This window comes from Mustela lutreola, chromosome 11, assembly GCF_030435805.1.
Source record: "Mustela lutreola isolate mMusLut2 chromosome 11, mMusLut2.pri, whole genome shotgun sequence".
Classification (NCBI taxonomy): Eukaryota; Metazoa; Chordata; class Mammalia; order Carnivora; family Mustelidae; genus Mustela; species Mustela lutreola.
In genome coordinates, this window is record NC_081300.1 from 60,470,244 (window position 1) to 60,489,168 (window position 18,925).

At 45.9% G+C, this 18,925-nt stretch overlaps 2 protein-coding genes across 4 annotated transcripts in view; one reads left to right on the top strand and one right to left on the bottom strand.

The window, feature by feature from the left end:
- TUBB6 (tubulin beta 6 class V) overlaps positions 1–13,860 on the top strand; it is an 18,094-nt gene extending 4,234 nt beyond the window's left edge. For both annotated transcript variants that reach the window (XM_059140797.1, XM_059140798.1), the window contains one exon: positions 12,368–13,860. In XM_059140797.1, the coding sequence (XP_058996780.1) occupies positions 12,368–13,431 (1,064 nt within the window). In that variant the 3' untranslated portion in view covers positions 13,432–13,860. The remainder of the gene's footprint in view (positions 1–12,367) is intronic.
- A 2,479-nt stretch (positions 13,861–16,339) lies between these two features.
- Positions 16,340–18,925, bottom strand: part of AFG3L2 (AFG3 like matrix AAA peptidase subunit 2) — a 48,136-nt gene continuing 45,550 nt past the window's right edge. For both annotated transcript variants that reach the window (XM_059140795.1, XM_059140796.1), the window contains one exon: positions 16,340–17,176. In XM_059140795.1, the coding sequence (XP_058996778.1) occupies positions 16,934–17,176 (243 nt within the window). In that variant the 3' untranslated portion in view covers positions 16,340–16,933. The remainder of the gene's footprint in view (positions 17,177–18,925) is intronic.

Consider the following 18,925-nt stretch of genomic DNA (forward strand, 5'->3'; position numbering starts at 1 on the left):
GTAAAATCTTTAAAAAAAAAAAAAAAAGTAAGTGCTTGATAAATATTAACAACATCCTAGGAAGGCAAGGATGATTCAACATGGAGAAGTCTGCTAATAGATTAAGAGAGACAGCATCTTAATAGGTAACCCCAAATATTTGACAAAATTCAGTATGTATTCCTGACTTGTTCAGGACAAAAATCCTTATGTGTAAGCTGGAAGTAGACAGATACTTTCTCTGTTTAACAATTATCTACCAAACCCATAGCAACGTCACACTCCCTGGTGAAACATTAGAAGTATTCCACACAAAGTCACATATGAGAAAGAGATATCATTGCCCCTACTATTAGTCCATGTTTTGAAGGTTCTAGCTAGTACACGAAGACCAGAGAAGGAAAGGAGATACGGATCATTTAAAGGAAAAGACAAAATTGTTATTTGAAGGTAGACTGATTCTCTGGGATTTTCCAGATAGGCTGTCCAGTGAACAGTGACTGGCACTTACAAGACCTCAGTAAGGCAGCTAGACACAAAATAAAGCCTCAGACATTATTGCTATCGGGTGACCAACTGTCCTGATTTTCTTGGGACTGGGGAGGCTTCTCAGGACACTGCCTGCTCAGTGCTGAAACTGGTCAACTCCTAGGCAAACTGGGACAAATTGATGTCCTTCAAGGCAATAATCAATTATAAAATATAATGGGAAAATATCTTATTCACAGTAGCAGTGAAAGTTATAAATACCTAGGGACAAAATTTACCAGTAATTGGGAATGAGGAGACAAGACATTTGTCAAACAAGACATTTTCCTCCCAACAGACTGGGTGGTACATTAAAAACCAACAGATAGCTAGGTTGTCTGGGGAGACAGAGTTGTGACCCTTGTCAGAGAGGAGCTTAATGGATTCAGCAACTCAGGAATCTCGATTCAACAGTTTCAGTTCAAGGAATCTGTCCGGAAGAAATGCTTGCACATGCAGAGTGGACATTGCGTCCTGGTTTCTAGAAGAGCTGGACTCCTTTGCCGTCCCCTTCCCTCTTGCTCTTAGCACTGGCTGGTGTCCGTCTCGGTCCGTCCTGTGGTCGGCTCCCTCAGTACCTGTGATGTAGCCTTGACTGGAGGAATGTTCAGAGTCTGTATGCCCGAAAGTTAAAAAGGACGACCTCCCCGGGGAACTGGTCTTGACACAGATCAATGCCATCTTTCTCTTTCTCTTACTAACAGGTATAGATTCTTAACAGCTATAGAATCTTCCTGGATGCACTGCTTGGTTGGGTTACTGAGTTCGGGGCACCAAAAAGAAAGAACTGAATGGGGAGAAGGGAGACTTGGCAGCTAATTTCAGCTCTACCATCTCTGGTGTTATCAGTTTACGTTCTTGGAGCTCCTTCGGCTTGACGGTGTGAGGAACGAGGGGCCCAAGCATCCAGGCCTCTGTAAGAATCTGAAGGAAGCAATGGCCTGTCTCCCTCCCGGGCATAGAAATACACCTGCGCATAGAATTTGGCTCAGTTTCTTCCCTTGAAGGTTTTTTGTTTGTCTTCTAAGATTTTAATTATTTATTTGAGAGAGAGCGAAAGAGCACACACAGGGGGAGCCACAGAGGGAGTAGCAGGCTCCCTGCTGAGCAGAGAGTCCAATGCGGGATTCAATCCCAGGACCCCGAGATCATGGCCTGAGCCAAAGGCAGACTCTTAACCATCTGAGCCACCCAGGTGCCTTCCCTTGGAGGTTTAATTGACTTTTGGTGAGAGTCTGAGAGGATAACTAAAGTTTCTTGAACCTGGATTACAGTTGGCGGAATCTGCCTCAGTCTTAGTAAACTTTACCAAACAAAATTAATAGATTGCGTCATTAAGAAAAGTATACAGTTGACCCTTGAAAAACACACGGGTTTTTCCTGCACAGTCCAAAATTTACTACAGTTTTGGACTTCCCGAAAACTTAACTACTAATAGCTTACCGTGGATTGGAATGCTTACCGATAACATAAAAATCGTTTAACACCTATTTTGTATAGTCTGTGTATTCTGTACTGTATTCTTATAATCAAGTCAGCTAGAGAAAAGAAAATGGTACGAAGATCATAGGAAGAGAAAGTGCACTTACAGTACTGTACTTAATTTATCAAAATTCTGTGCGTAAGTGGACCCATGTAGTTTAAGCCCACCCACCATAGTTCAAGGGTCAACTGTACTTGATTTTTGATGGGCTGGGCATGGTAGAAGTGCGGAAGGCATGTTCAGTGGGAAGTGGGCCCCTGCCTTCTCTGTCCAGTTAGTCCTCTCCCAGCAGGCCAGGTCCTGTTGCTGACCCTTTAAGGAGGCCTTCCTGGGGCATATGCATGTTAGAAGCGAGTACATGAGCTTGTGAGTTGTTTGTTTGTTTTTTAAAGATTTTATTTATTTGAAAGCGTGAGAGCGAGCACGAGCAAGGGGTGAGGAGGGACAGTGGCAGAGGGAGAAGCAGACTCCCCACTGAGCGAGGAGCCCAACATGGAGCTCCATCCCAGGACCACGAGGTCATGACCTGAGCCGAAGACAGATGCTTAACCGACTGAGCCACCCAGGAGCCCTGGGAGTTTGAGTATATGAACACATGGTGGAGATCTATGTGGAACACATGGTGGAGATCTATGTGGAACACATGGTGGAGATCTATGTGGAACACATGGCTTTCCCGCTTCTCGGAAGGATCTAAGACAATGTACAGTAAAGACAGCCATCAAGCATGGCCGTTTCAAAGAGAGTGAACTGAGAGTTAATTCATTTGCAGCTGAGAATTAATTTATGCTCTGGGTTTCTGGCAATTACATTCAGCATAGGAAGGCCAGGACTTGGCGGCTGTCATGAAAGAGACTATACCACTCTTTTTTTTTTTTTTTTTAAAGATTTTATTTATTTATTTGACAGAGAGAAATCACAAGTAGATGGAGAGGCAGGCAGAGAGAGAGAGAGGGAAGCAGGCTCCCTGCTGAGCAGAGAGCCCGATGCGGGACTCGATCCCAGGACCCCGAGATCATGACCTGAGCTGAAGGCAGCGGCTTAACCCACTGAGCCACCCAGGCGCCCAAGAGACTATACCACTCTTAAAAAGGGAGAGCCCCCTTCGTTTTACATTATTTGTGTTATTTGATTTTTACACTGCTTTTTTCAACAAATCTCATTAAAAATTAAGAACTGGGGTAAAAGCATTATTCTGTGTGATCATCATCACCTAATCATCATTGGCATTGAGGTATTTTTCTGACTTTTCTGTTTGCTGATTTTCCTTATTTGTAAACACTATCACTTAGATCTTTTTTTCCCCACTGAGTATTATACTTAAGCCATATTCCATGTTAATTACAGTTTTAAAATCTATAATCTTCACAATGGCCAATAATCAGGGAGTCATTTCTTAGCAGATTTTGCTCTAAGAAAGAATATAATATATAGGGACGCCTGGCTGGCTCATTCCGCAGGGCGTGCGACTTTTGATCTTTGGGTGTAGAGCTTACTTAATTAAAAAGAAAGAATGTACTAACATAGAATCCAGACGCTCCCATCTTGGTTCACATAAATTGGTCTGGGTTTCTAATTCAGATCACAGAATAGATCCTTAAAAGTGAAATTACTGGGCCAGAGCCTGTTAACATATTTAGGTCCATTATACATTTTGCTGTAATCTTTCCTTTGGATTAATACCACCAGCAGCGTTGAGAGCACAGTTTTTACCTGGAATTAAACTTTTAAAGAAACGTATCAACTGAGGGACTCTGAGGCACTATAATTGACAATGCTTTAAGAAATACTTTAGAGGAGGGGCACGTGGGTGGCTTAGTGGGTTAAGCCTCTGCCTTCTGCTCAGGTCATGATCTCAGGGTCCTGGGATCGAGCCCACATTGGGCTCTCTGCTCAGTGGGGAGCCTGCTTCCTCCTCTCTCTGCCTGCCTGTCTCTCTGCCTACTTGTGGTCTCTGTCTGTCAAATAAAAAAATGAAATCTTAAAAAAGAAAAAAAAAGAAATACTTTAGAGGAAATGGAAGAACTCTGAACTTGGCAAGTCTGTATAAATTGTCAGTATAAGAAAAGAGAAACTTGCACTCCCATAAATAGGACTCACACATTGAGAAACCTGAAGACGCAGTCATTAAAATACAACTCAGTGAGGGGCGCCTGGGTGGCTCAGTGGGTTAAGCCGCTGCCTTCGGCTCAGGTCATGATCTCAGGGTCCTGGGATCGAGTCCCGCATCAGGCTCTCTGCTCAGCAGGGAGCCTGCTTCCCCCTCTCTCTCTGCCTGCCTCTCCATCTACTTGTGATTTCTCTCTGTCAAATAAATAAATAAAATTAAAAAAAAAAAAAACAACTCAGTGAACCCTGTCCCCATGGGGAGGGGCAGTTAGCTGAAACACACACACACACCCTTATTGATTGGTTCTTGAGAGAATAGAAAAACATTATGTAATTGTACATTGTTTAAATTTAAGAGGTTCAGACTCCTACTTGTTACACTGAAGCTTCATGGGAACCCTGTAGGGTTTTATTTTTTACAATGGGTGGCAGGCGTATAGATATTAAGTCTGTTTCATAGCTTTTTACATGCGGTTCAGTCCATCTGGAGACATGTCGGCATGGACAAGGCCTTATCCGTGCACTTGCCGGAGAAGGTTTCTGATAGGACCCTGGAAGCCATGCGCCTTCCCCGTCTCACTTGTCTCTCACCCAGCCCTGATGTCTGCTCCGGGTCAGGCCTCCCTCAGCCGCCATCACTCCTGTGCAGCCGAGGACCTGTGCAGCTTTTTTATTTTTTATTTTTATTTATTTTTATTTTTTAAAGATTATTTATTTATTTATTTGACAGACAGAGATCACAAGTATTCAGAGAGGCAGGCAGAGAGAGAGAGTAGGAAGCAGACTCCCCGAGGAGCAGAGCCCAATGCAGGGCTTGATCCCAGGACCCTGGGATCATGACCTGAGCCGAAGGCAGAGGCTTACCCCACTGAGCCACCCAGGCGCCCCCTGTGCAGCTTTTTAAAAAAAATATTTTACTTATTCATTTGAGAGAGAGTGAGAAGGAATGCAAGCACGGGGAGCAGCAGAGGGACTGGGAGAGGCAGGCTCCCCACTGAGCAAGGAACCTGAGGCAGGACTCCATCCCAGGAACCCAGAGTCATGACCTGAGCCGAAGCCAGACACTTAACCCACTGAGCCACCCAGGCACCCCATGTGGAACTTTTTAAAGAGTCTTCATGAAACAAAAAATATGCATGAATAAAAAGGAGGCTTATGAATTTGGATCAAACCACTGGAGTTGTGCTAGGCTAATTTCTCATGGCAGCCGCTTCAGTGATGGTGGAAGTTTCCTTTGGTTTAATTTATTTGAACTGAAAATGAGAGAGACTAAAAAAGGTCTGGACTCATCTTTCTAGCTGCCCATAAGTGGGACGAAAAAGATTAAGACACAGACCCATAGTGACCATTTAATGATCGAATCCACTGCTTTTGTAAACCTTCAAGAATGTTAGAAATGACATCAGGCTTTTAAACTGTCTTTAGGATTGCTTCTTGTATCTGCTTCTTTGTTAGAACATGCGTCCCGATTTTTGATTCAGAATATTTTAAAATTTTGGTAGATTGTGCTGATGTGAGATAGCTTTAATAGTAGTTTTTATTTCTTGTTTTTTTAAAGATCTTTTTTTATTTATGACTGAGAGAGATGGCGAGAGAGGAAACAAGCAGGGGAAGTGGGAGAGGGAGAAGCAGGCTCCCCGCTGGGCAGAGAGCCCAATATGGGGCTCGATCCTAGGACCCTGGGATCATGACCTGAGCAAAGGCAGATGCCTAACGACTAAGCCACCCAGGCACCCCTTAATGGTAATTTTTAAAGCCAACACTGGGACACCTGACTGGCACAGTTGGTAGAGAGAGCATGCAACTCTTGATCTCAGGGTTGTGAGTTTCAAGCCCCACATTGGAATGGAAACTATTGAAAGAAATTTTTTTTTTTAAGCCAACACTATTTTTAATTAACAACCCTGAATTGTTTAAATGAATGTACTTATTTTGTTAAAATAGCATGCTTGTTACAGGGAATGGGGAGGTGTTCAGAGTGCATAAACACAGTATACCGTTTGAGGAAACAGTTGTGTATAAGTCATTCTCTAAAAAGAAAAGAAAAGAAAAAAAAAAGAGGCAGCACTGCCTGGGAGGTGGTTCATCCCCCAGGAGCTTCCGAGCCCCCTGTTTCGGAGTTGGTCAATCACAGTAAACTAGTGTCATTCCATCTCTAGGTATGGTTTGACACGTTTTTTAAAAAAAAAACACAACACTGATTTGAAGTAATATATAATTTTAAAAGTGAAAGTTATCTGCATTTAAGTTTTGAACATGAATATACTTAAAAAAAAAAAAAAAAACACCAAAATCTTTTTCTTAACCAACTGCTGGTTGAATTGCTGGTTTATAGCAGTCGTGCCCAGAGACAGTGGGAGAGAGTTTTGTGGGAGAAAATGGAGCTCCAGAAAGCCTCTTTTTGCACATGTAACTTTCCCTTGCAGACTTGGGGCTAGAGGGGGTCAGGGAGCACTTAATCCCTTACCCAGTGTGAGCAAGAGGTAGACCCGAGGCCGGATTCTGAGAAAACCCTGGGGACCTGTTGCAACCTGCCTGCCAAAGCTTGGAGATTGCAGCCTTGTGTTCTATGGGCCTGAGCCGCTGATTAATGTCACAACAGCTCATTACAGAACGTGTTCAACTCATGACCCCCAAATATTTAACTGGGAACATCTGTTGCTATGAGACAGTGGCAAAATATTTTCGGAAGTCACTAGCTTCTTCCTTTTGTCAAAGGCAGAGAAAACCTCATGGTTAATCGTGCTGAAATAGGAAGCCAAGTGATCGTGTGTGAGCCGGGGGAAAAGAGTCAAGTTCAGCTTGCCTTGCTGTGGCTGCACGTCTGCCGAAGCTACCTTCTTGTCAGTAGCTGGTTTCTACTCTAGTCTATTCACATTTTTTTTTTTAAAGACTTTATTTAAAAGACTTTATTTATAAATATTTATTTATTTATTATTTTTAAAGAATTTATTATTTATTTGACAGAGACACAGCAAGAGAGGGAATACAAGCAGGGGGCGTAAGAGCGAGAGAAGCAGGCTTCCTGCAGAGCAGGATGCCCAATGCGGGGCTCGATCCCAGGACCCTGGGATCATGACCTGAGCCAAAGGCAGCCGCTTAACTGACTGAGCCACCCAGGCGCCCCTCTCCTCTCTTTGCCTCTTTTTGACAATTGCACTTGCATTTTGACCTTGGTGAAGGTGTGCTAGGCCTACACTGAACTCAGCATGCGAGGCTGGCCCTGGCCTTGTTCCTCCCCATGCCTCTGGGTCATTTGGCTGGGCCACTTCCACTGGGTTGGGTGGGGAGGGGTAGACAGAAGTTAGTGGGGGGCATAGGAAGGACAATGGCCATATTCGAGTCCATAGGGCTGGGGGAAAATCGAATCTTTATAAGAGAGAATACAGTCATCTCCTAGACAAGGAAGCGGCCACCCAGAGGGCTAAGGGGCCAATGCCCTCCAGGGGGTGGGGTGCTGCAAGCCTAGAGGGTCTTACTCTTGCCCAGCCTGGCCCCTCCTGGAGCCACGGTGCCGCCATGCCCATCATCTTGGGATTTTTTTTTTTTTAAAGATTTTATTTATTTATTTGACAGATAGAGATCACAAGTAGGCAGAGAGGCAGGCAGAGAGAGAGAAGGAAGCAGGCTCCCTGCTGAGCAGAAAGCCCAATGCGGGGCTCAATCCCAGGTCCTGGGATCATGACCTGAGCCGAAGGCAGAGGCTTTAACCCACTGAGCTACCCAGGCGCCCCATCTTGGGATCTTTGAGCTGATGGGACAAAGACAACAGGAGTGAGAGGCTGAGCTCCCTTGGGAGGAGGGGCTAACACAGCTGAGCAAGGGGCCAGCTGTGTCTCATTCTGATGGGCACTTCTGCTCTCCTGGACATGTTGCTATTGAATATTAAAATGTGTTTATTGTTTGAATCGTAAAGTTAAAATGGCACGTGTGTTTTTCAAACATGCGAGGATGGAGTATAAAAATGGAACCTCCTCAACCCTTGCACAGATGACCCTGAGATCTTATTCCCTGGGCATAACTAGTGCTGTACATGGTGCCCGCGTCTTCCCACGTACACGTGCATTTGTGCGCACACACACGCGCACACACACAGGCAGGCAGTTGACTTGGCTTTCAGAAAAAGGGATCATGCCACACATACCCCTTTGTGGCTTTTTGAAAAGTTCGTCACTGGGATGTCCCCTGCGACCGTCACAGTGCCTTTCTGCCGAGCGGCTATCCTCCTGGAGAAATGCCCCTACTTACTGACATTTTAAAAACTTCCCTTAGGGACGCCTGGGTGGCTCAGTGGGTTAAGCCTCTGCCTTCTGCTCGGGTCATGATCTCGGGGTCCTGGGATCGAGTCCCGCATTGGGCTCTCTGCTCAGGAGCCTGCTTCCATTTTCTCTCTCTCTCTCTTTGCCTGCCTCTCTGCCTACTTGTGATCTCTGTCAAATAAATAAATAAAATCTTAAAAAATTAAAAAATTTTAAAAAAACTTCCCTTAAAGGTATCTTTTCATATTTTTTCTCTTGATTATCATCAGAGACATGTTTGCTGAGTTAACATTTTATAAGCCGTACGTCATGTTGAAACCCAACTATCCTCTCATCCCATCTTTCAGAGACAGCCGTGGTTATCCCTAAGTTCACTCTGTGTTTCTACAGTTCATTTCTTAAATACATTTTCAGTGTTTTTGTTTGTTTGTTTGTTTTTAAGAATAAATCTTTTTCATGTTTTTTTTTTTTTTAAAGATTTTATTTATTTATTTCACAGAGAGAGAGATCACAAGCAGGCAGAGAGGCAGGCAGAAGGAGAGGGGGGAAGCAGGCTCCCCGCTGAGCAGAGAGCCCGACGCGGGGTTCGATCCCAGGACCCTGGGATCATGACCTGAGCCGAAAGCAGAGGCTTTAACCCAATGAGCTACAGGCACCCCGAGCCCATTTTTAAATTGTATTGTTTGTCTTTGTATTGTTGAATTATAAAAATTCTTTGTATACTCTGAACATTAGACTCTTGACAGATAAAAGATTTGTAAATATTTTCTACCATTCCATAGGTTGTCTTTTAACTCTCTTAATAGTGTGCTTTGAAGCATTAAGGTTTTAATTTTGCTTAAGTCCAAATTTATCTATTCTTTTTCTCCCGTTGCTCAGGCTTTTGAGGTTGTATCTAAAAATACATTACCAAATCTACCCCAAAGTTTTCTTCTGAGACTTTTATACATTTAGCTCTTTAATCTATTTTAAGTTTTTTTATTTGACAGAGACCACAAGTAGGCAGAGAGGCAGGCAGAGAGAGGAGGAAGCAGGTTCCCCACTGAGCAGAGAGCCCAATGTGGGCTCGATCCCAGGACCCTGAGATCATGACCTGAGCCAAAGGCAGAGGCTTAACCCACTGAGCCACCCAGGCGTCCCAACATTCTCAGTGTTTTAATAAGGGTTAAAACGTTCAGTTTCCTAGCTAGGCAAGACATTCACTTGGCCCGAGACTCAGAGGGAACAATAGTGTATAGTGAAAAGGTGGTCTCATTCCAACACCAAGTTGGTGCCCACCCAGGCTCCTTCCCAGAGACAGCCCTCTAGGATTCCTGTGGTCATTCTTGAACATGCATATAATGCCAGCCAACTGCATACACCATTTAGAAATTTGGGGTTTTTCTCCCCCCTTAGCAATATACTTTGAAAACCTTACCATCTCAGTGCTAGGGCTGATGGCTGCTGTGTTCTTGTGTACAGAAACCATCATGGATTCAACCAATCCTCTGTTAAAAGAGATTTAGGTTTGTTTCCTTTTTTCTTTTTAAAGCTTTTATTTACTTGACAGAGAGAGATCACAAGTAGGCAGAGAAGCAGGTAGAGAGAGAGAGAGGAGGAAGCAGGCTCCCTGCGGGGCAGAGAGCCCGATGTGGGCTTGATCCCAGGACCCTGAGATCATGACCTGAGCCGAAGGCAGAGGCTCAACCCACTGAGCCACCCAGGCGCCCTGTTTCCTTTTTTCTTTATTATGATTACAAACTGCTCCTCAGCGTGTATTTCTCTGCATGCCATTTTCCACCTGTGCACATACACCTGTCTAGGCAAATTTCTAGAAGTGAAATTGCTGAGCTTAAGGGGACTAATTTTCAAAGATACGCTAAACTGTTCTCCAGAGAAGCTGGTCCTTGTGTTATGCCTTCCCCACAGCCCCAGTGTATGGAGGGGCCTTTCCCCAGCTCTCGCCAACAGGGTTTGCCAGCTTTTTGCTCTGTCGGTTTCACAGGGGTGAAATTGAATCTCCTTGTTTTTTTTTTTTTTTTTTAAAGATTTTTTATTTATTTATTTGACAGATGGAGATCACAAGCAGGCAGAGGCAGGCAGAGAGAGAGGAGGAAGCAGGCTCCCTGCTGAGCAGAGAGCCCGATGCGGGGCTCGATCCCAGGACTCTGAGATCATGACCTGAGCCGAAGGCAGCGGCTTAACCCACTGAGCCACCCAGGCACCCTGAATCTCCTTGTTTTAATGTGTGTTTCTCTTATAAGGAATGCATCAAATATTGAAGTTGTTTGCATTTCCTTCCCTGTAAACCGTTGATATCCTTTACCCATTTTTCCAAAAGTTACTATTTTCCTTATTCATTTGTAAGGACTTCTATAGATCTTTAAGGAGCGTATCCCTTTGTATGCGATACAAGTACTGGTAGTGAACATTTTAACCTTACTGAAGAACCACAGGATTTTGGTGGTTTTTCTTATTTTACAGATTTCCACTTAACACCCACAGTGCTTAGCACTGATAAATGCTGTAGACGACTCAAGGATATTTGAGATAAGACCCGTTCCTCCAAAAATAGGCCCTTGTGTAAGGCCACACCCACAGTCCACGGCAGAATCCAGAAGGGGACCAGCAGCAGAGCTTAGTAAGAGGGCCCCAGCCCGAAGTGCACAAATGCCTCCCATTTGCTTGTCTTACCTGATGTAGCGCAGGGCCGCTCCTGGCAGGTGACATCACTCAGTGTCAGAGGGGCAAAGCCAGGCATGGAGGTGGGGGAAAGGGACCATGTTCATCACAAGCTTGAGGAGGTCAGCACTGGGCGTTAACTTCACTGCTTTTCATCATTTACTCTACAGTGTGCTCTAGAATGTAGTTCTAAGTGATGTTTCTAATAATCCTTGAAATGTGTATTAACATATACATTTGGATTGAAAAAGTCATGTTTTTCTGACAGAAAGCCCAGGGGCACCTGGGTGGCTCTGTTGGCAGAGTCTGCCTTCTGCTTGGGTCTTGATCCCAGGGTCCTAGGATAGAGCCCGACATTGGGCTCCCTGCTCAGCGGAGAGTCTGCTTCTCCCTCTCCATCTGCTGCTCCCCCTGCTTGTGCGCTCGCTCTCTGTCAAATAAATAAATGCAATCTTCTTCTTCTTTTTTTTTTTTTTTTTAAAGAAAGTCCAGTTTGGAGGATTGCTCTGATGGTTAGGACTGTCTTTGCCAATTAGAGTATATGGCTTACATTTTTTTATAACAGGGATAAGCTAAGCTTCAACCTAAAAATTCTTTCCAGCAAAAATTTATTTATTTATTTATTTATAAAAGATTTTATTTATTTGACAGATAGAGATCACAAGTAGGCAGAGAGGCAGGCAGAGAGAGAGAGAGGAGGAAGCAGGCTCCCTGCTGAGCAGAGAGCCTGACGCGGGACTCGATCCCAGGACCCTGAGATCATGACCTGAGCCGAAGGCAGCGGCTTAACCCACTGAGCCACCCAGGTGCCCTCCAGTAAAAATTATTTAAAACATTTAAATGAAAAATCACATTGGTGGAGGTGCCTGGGTGGCTCAGTTTGTTAAGCATCTGCCTTCAGCTCAGGTCATGATCCCAGGGTCATGGGATGGAGCTTCATGTCTCCCTCTCCCTCTTCTGCCTGCTGGTCCCCTGCCTGTGCTCTCTGTCAAATAAATAAATAAAATCTTTTAAAAATTACATTGGCAAAATTGTATTGGAATTAATATTTCCATTTCCCCAACTCTTTCCAAGTCTATTGGATTAAAACAAGTTCCTCTGCATATAAGAGGCAACATTCAGTAAGTCCTGGTGGCAAAGCTTTTTGATTTCTCCGTGAAGCAAAAGAGAAGAATGAGCCAACTCAGGCTGTTTCCAGGGCTGCTTCCCATCCAGTTGTTTGGGGCTGAAAGATGTGTTTGTTTTCATCACCCTCTTATAAGCATGAATAGGATTGAGCTCCCCCTCTCCACCCGACCCTGTGCAGACCTACTGAAATCGTGTGCCCCTCTCTTGTGCTTTGTCCCAGGACAAACAGGCGCCGGCAACAACTGGGCAAAGGGCCACTACACGGAAGGGGCTGAGCTGGTGGATTCGGTGCTCGACGTGGTGAGGAAGGAGTGTGAGCACTGCGACTGCCTGCAGGGCTTCCAGCTCACGCACTCGCTGGGCGGGGGCACGGGGTCTGGGATGGGCACGCTGCTCATCAGCAAGATCCGCGAGGAGTACCCCGACCGCATCATGAACACCTTCAGCGTCATGCCCTCGCCCAAGGTGTCGGACACGGTGGTGGAGCCCTACAACGCCACGCTGTCGGTGCACCAGCTGGTGGAGAACACGGACGAGACATACTGCATCGACAACGAGGCCCTGTACGACATCTGCTTCCGCACCCTGAAGCTGACCACCCCCACCTACGGAGACCTCAACCACCTGGTGTCGGCCACCATGAGCGGCGTCACCACCTCTCTGCGCTTCCCGGGCCAGCTCAACGCCGACCTGCGCAAGCTGGCCGTGAACATGGTGCCCTTCCCGCGCCTGCACTTCTTCATGCCGGGCTTCGCGCCGCTCACCGCCCGCGGCAGCCAGCAGTACCGCGCGCTCACGGTGCCCGAGCTCACCCAGCAGATGTTCGACGCCAAGAACATGATGGCCGCCTGCGACCCGCGCCACGGCCGCTACCTGACCGTGGCCACCGTCTTCCGGGGCCCCATGTCCATGAAGGAGGTGGACGAGCAGATGCTGGCCATCCAGAACAAGAACAGCAGCTACTTCGTCGAGTGGATCCCCAACAACGTCAAGGTGGCCGTGTGCGACATCCCGCCACGCGGCCTCAAGATGGCCTCCACCTTCATCGGCAACAGCACCGCCATCCAGGAGCTGTTCAAGCGCATCTCCGAGCAGTTCTCCGCCATGTTCCGGCGCAAGGCCTTCCTGCACTGGTTCACGGGCGAGGGCATGGACGAGATGGAGTTCACAGAAGCCGAGAGCAACATGAACGACCTGGTGTCCGAGTACCAGCAGTATCAAGAAGCCACGGCCAACGATGGCGAGGAAGCTTTCGAGGACGATGAGGAGGAGATCAACGAATAGAGGCACATCCCAGTCTAACGTACCGCAAATCAGATGATGTTTCTTTAACTCTGGAGCATCGTGACCCTGATGGCCACCCGTGGTGCTCTGCTCTAAATATGTGGGCATAGGCCTCTCACCAATGCAACAAAATTGCACCATCAGTCATCTGGAACCAAGAAAGTACATCGGAATAGCAGAGAATCGGCAGCCCTACCCAATTTTCTACTGGAGGATTTGGAAAGATGAAGAGGCCATCAACAGAGGGAGCAGTGAATTGACCTCACCTTCTGTCAAGTGTTCAACCATGCTGAGAATTAGCAAGGAAGTTAGAAACAAGTGTTTTTCATCCATTGTGATGAAACCTGAAGCTGTGCAGTGTTGCCTTATACTGAAAACGCAATATGGAACTTTACAACAGCCTATTCATAATAAAACACTAAAACCGTTCCTTTGCCTCTTCCAGCCTGTTTCCCTGAAAGATTTGTTTTGTGTTGTTAAATAATGGTTATTTGGGTTCCTTGTCTCTTTCTGGGGGGAACTGCTCCTGCCACTCAGTGAATGAGCTCAGGGGAAAGGTTTTCCTTGAACTGCAGACCTTACGGGTGGCGGCCAGAATTTTCCTGAGCATCTGAGTAGCACACATGTAAATAAAAGCCCGTAGTCCCCTTTTGCAACTACTAACACTTAGCCCTCCCACAGAATTTTTCATCTTCCCGGGTCACGACCTCCTGGGCTAGTTAGTCCCAGACTTCCCCAACAGTTGGGCTAAGATTTGTCAGAGGAACTACAGAAAATGGCCTCCAGGCTTCCAGCCAGAGCCAGGGGGACATGCAAGCTCTTGGTGGGTGAGGGGGAACCTGGCAGGGCCGGCTCGGGGAGCTGTGTGCTTCCTTCAGAAGTGCTCGGGTTCAGGGTGGAGGCTGAGGGCTATTTTCTTTTCTTTTTTTTTTAAAGGTTTTTTAAATTTAATTATTTGACAGAGAGAGATCACAAGCAGTCAGAGAGGCAGGCAGAGAGAGATGAAGGGAAGCAGGCCCCCTGCTGAGCAGAGAGCCCCATGCGGGACTCGATCCCAGGACCCCGGGATCATGACCCGAGCCGGAGGCAGTGGCTTAACCCACTGAGCCACCCAGGCGCCCCATGAGGGCTATTTTCTATATAACAGATCACCACTTTACAGTTTCGGTAACTTGACACAACTTCTGTAAGGTCTTGTAAAGCCAAACTCCACAGTACATGACCAGGCTAGTCCTATTAGTAATTAGCAGACATTGCTGTTCACCAGTTTCTGGTTTATTTCTCCTTTCTGCCCCTTTAAGTTAGCCGTGGACATGACTTTGGTTTGGCCAAGAGAATGTGAGTAGCACGTCTCTTTCAGGTGGAAAGGTCTAAATGATAGTGCTCAACCCTCAATTCTGCCTCTTGACAGATTTCTCCATCAGTCTGGGTCCCAAGAACTGCTGAGCATAGCCCCCTCTGACCTTTGTTGAACAAGGAGTGAGAAAGAAAGGACTGTCCTTTGGAGTCATTTTGGCCTGGGGTTTACCCCACAGTGTAACCTAGCTCCCCCACCTGACAGCAGGCCTGAGCTCTGTGATGCCGTGGCTTACACCCAATAACTAACTATACTGGGCTAAGCCCCAACCTTGGGCACACAGAAAGGGACTCACTAAACATGGCAGCGTGACTTGAACTGTGGTGAAAACAGGCCCCATTTCTGTAGAAATCTTAAGTATCTTACTAACCACATCTACCCTGGAAATAGGCCAGGTGTGACTGACCTTGGCAGAGAGAAAAGATGCGTGCTGTGAGCCCCTGGTGTGAGTCAGGCTCCACATGGGAACCAACATGGGTCTTGCTCACCACAGTGCTGCGGGCCTCCTTGTGCAGATCACAAAGTCCGAGGGTGGCGGTGGTAGTTCTTCCAGGCCATTCTGGTTGCCTTCTCAAGACTCCGCAAGCTTGGATTCGAAATGCAGATGAGTTAGCATCTGACCAACCATCTCATGCATGGCTTTGTCCCTTTTCTCACTAAATCAAACCTGACTCATGTGGCACATCCTGCGTCATTCCACTCAGGAGGCCTCACAGCCAAGGCCTACCAGACCTCCGCACGAGGAAGTAGTCTCCTCGTCTCTGGGTTGTGTGGGGAACAGCATGCTGACACCCTGATGGTCAGGTGAATCCTAACCGTCTCCAGACAATTCTTCACTGAATCACCTCCCACAGACATCCTCTGAGGAAGGGACGCAGTAAGTCTGTCACATCTGCAGGTCACTGGGCAGAGGCACTGGGCGACTGCAGTGTGAGCAGAGGTGGGCTCCCGTGCGCCCGGAACACTGAGCTGCTGGCGTCTGCAGACGGTGCGGTGGTGCGGTGAGCTTGGCTGCTCTGGGCCACCCAGAGCTGTCCTGGCACAGAGCAGCCTGCCAATGCCACCGTCCTCCCCATTGGTCTCGTGCTGCCCTGGGGTGCCACCTGTTTCTGTGTCTGAAGGCTGAGAAGTTGTTGCTCCCAAAACATACTTAACTGCATCAAGAACACATGAGGCAAGCTGAAGTAACCGCGATCCAACAGGACGGCGTGGGACAGCCTGCCGGACCTGCTCTGATACCACACTGACATCCAGACCCAGACAGCAGGACCAACCCGGCCTCGTGAGGCTCTAAACAGATGCCGTTGCCACAGATTGTTGCACTGACTTCTTATCAATGTACTTTTTAAATTTTTTCAATGTACTTTATGTCCAGAGTTCATCATTCCAGAATGTAGGACTCTGGAAATTACCAAGCCTCTTGGGAGAGCTGGTAAGAACCAGCAGGACCAAGGTTTTAAAGGATTCCTCTCTCCAAAGTTAGAATACTTGATTCCTTTCCATTAGGTTTTCTAAAAGAAAACATCCCAAGCACGAAACAGTGACCCGCTGTTGAGTTCAGAAGGAAAAAAGTACAGTACACTTTATTTTTGATGTAAAGAAGCCATATTTACATAATACATTCATATTTGTAGATATGTTACAGCTCTCTGTAGAAAACCATTCCATTAAAACAGCAACATGTGATCTGGATTCAATCTTTTAAGTATTAAGTCAAATTAAAATATTCTTATCAGGACTCCAATGTAATTTCACAGCTCATCCACAGAGGGAAACTCTGAAGGGAAACAGGAATGAAGAGTGGGTGATGGAAAGAGAAAAACACACCTCTTCCACGCTGGCAAGCCTCCACGGTGGTCGGTCGATGCCCAACACACACCAGCTGGCACCACGGATGGCGGAGGGCGCGGTGCTGGGTGCCCTCTCCATGCTCCCAGCCACTGTACGAGAGCCTGGAGGGCTTGGGACACATTCTCCTGGGCCTTCAGAAAGTCACCCTGCCACCCAGGCTGTGACTTCAGAGCCTGAGGGCTAAGGACCCCTTTTTCCCCACCATCTCAACCAGGTCAGCAGATGGTTACGATCAACCCCACAGTGTCCTTATTCCTGTGAGAGAGCCAGAGTCGACCTTGACAAAGGCACAAGCTAAAATGGTCTCACTTCTCGGATCTGGTTGGCAACTTTCTCATCCCGGGGCTCCTCTTTCTCCTTTTCCCGCTCTTTGTTCCAGTCTTTAAGGCCCTCTGGAAGCGAAGTGTCCTCATCCAAGCTGCCAGTGCCTTCTACAAATTCTTCATAGGTAGATTTTTCTGCAAATGGTCTGGGGCCCAAAAGTTCAACCATATCATTCTTATCTAACACTTCTTTTTCTAATAATAGAAGAGCAACCTGAAACATGAATAATTCCCATTAAACACAGTAACTTAGTAAAGTATTTGCAAAGCTAATGATTTATTTTTAGCTAACCCCGCCCCAAAACAGGATTTAAGATCATTGAAAAAGATACAGACAAGGTCCCATGATTTTAGAGTAAAATACACGAAATACTGGAAAAACAAATGTCCACAAGTGAGGAGCTAAATGCATTTTCATACAGTGACCCAATGAACAATTATGCACCTGTAATGAAGAATCTGTTCTAGATAGGGCTTAGAGAGGCATATTCAGTTAGGAAAGCAAGATGCACACCTTTTATGGTATGCTACATTTGCCTTTAAAAGGAGAGAAGTATTTTATGTGCTTATATGTACATAAGAAAAGTTCTGGAAGGATACATTATACACTTACAAAAGTGGCTGAGAGAGCAAGTTAGGGGAAAGGGGAAAAACAGGTAAACAAGAAATTTAAAAAGTTAGTTGGGAAAAATAAAGACAAGGGCAGAGATACAAAAGGAAGCCAAGAAGGTTTATATGAAAACATGAATCTTGAAGTTCTAGTCATTTCTATGCTTAAACCACAAATTGACAGTACACATCTTAACAGGTCACCGGGACACCTGACCAGCTGTGTGTATGGAGGTGAGTGAGGGTGTCGGGGGCAGGACAATGGTTATCAGAGCATCTGACTGCTACAAAAAATAGCAAAGTGGGTTAAAATATCAACTGACCTCATAAAACAGATGTACTTCCTAAGGTAACTCCTTACTTAGAAATCTGACTTATCTGCACTTTTATGCTAGATGCCATTTCTTAAAGATACCAAATAATAGAACAATTTTATGCTGTTTTGTCAGTTTTTAAAACCCTTACTACGGACTACTGCAAATATGCACAAAAGCAGAAAATGGGTAACAAATCCCTGTGTAGCCACTAGCGACAGTCCCCAACTTAGAGCTGTTTTTGTCTCCTCTACCTCCTAGATTACTCTGAAGAAAATCTCAGCTGTCATATTTTATCCATATATATTTTTGTCTTTATCTCTGAGATAAAAACTTTTAAAAACATAACCAGGTTGTCTTTCAGACCACCATCAAATCTCAATTTGCCTACTACACAGTTGTGGGTAACCATTTATACAGCAATAATATATTATTTAATTTAACCCAATATTTTATTTAACCCGATATATCAAATGCAGTTTAATTTTTAAAGATTTTATTTATTTTAGAGAGCGAGAAAGTGGTGGGGGTGGCAGAGGGAGAGGAGGGAATGTCAAGCAGATTCTGAGTTGAGTGCAGAGCCCGATGTGGTGATCGATCTCGTGACCCTGAGATCATGATCTGAGCTGAAATTAAGAGTCAGACACTCAAAGGACTGAGCCACCCAGATGCCCCCAAACAAAGTAACATTTTAACCTGTAATGACTTAAACAATTATTGAGATACTTTACTTTCTTTTTTTTTTTTCATAGCAAGTCTTCAAGACCCAGTGGGCTCAGAGCACACTTCAACTGGGACCAGCCACATTCAGCAGCACAGGCTTAGTCAGAGGTTAACGGCAAGGGCTCTGCAGGCAGGAAGGATACTGGGTCCAAGCCCTGGTCTTGCTCCTTATCAACTGCATAAGCTTAAGCAAAGTTACTTAACCGCTGCATGTACTAGTTTCCTCTTCTGTAAAATGGGATGATAATGTTTCAATGTCCTGAGGCTGCAGGGAGCTTTCGAGAAGTTCAGCCATCTCCAGCAGTGCCTAGTGCACA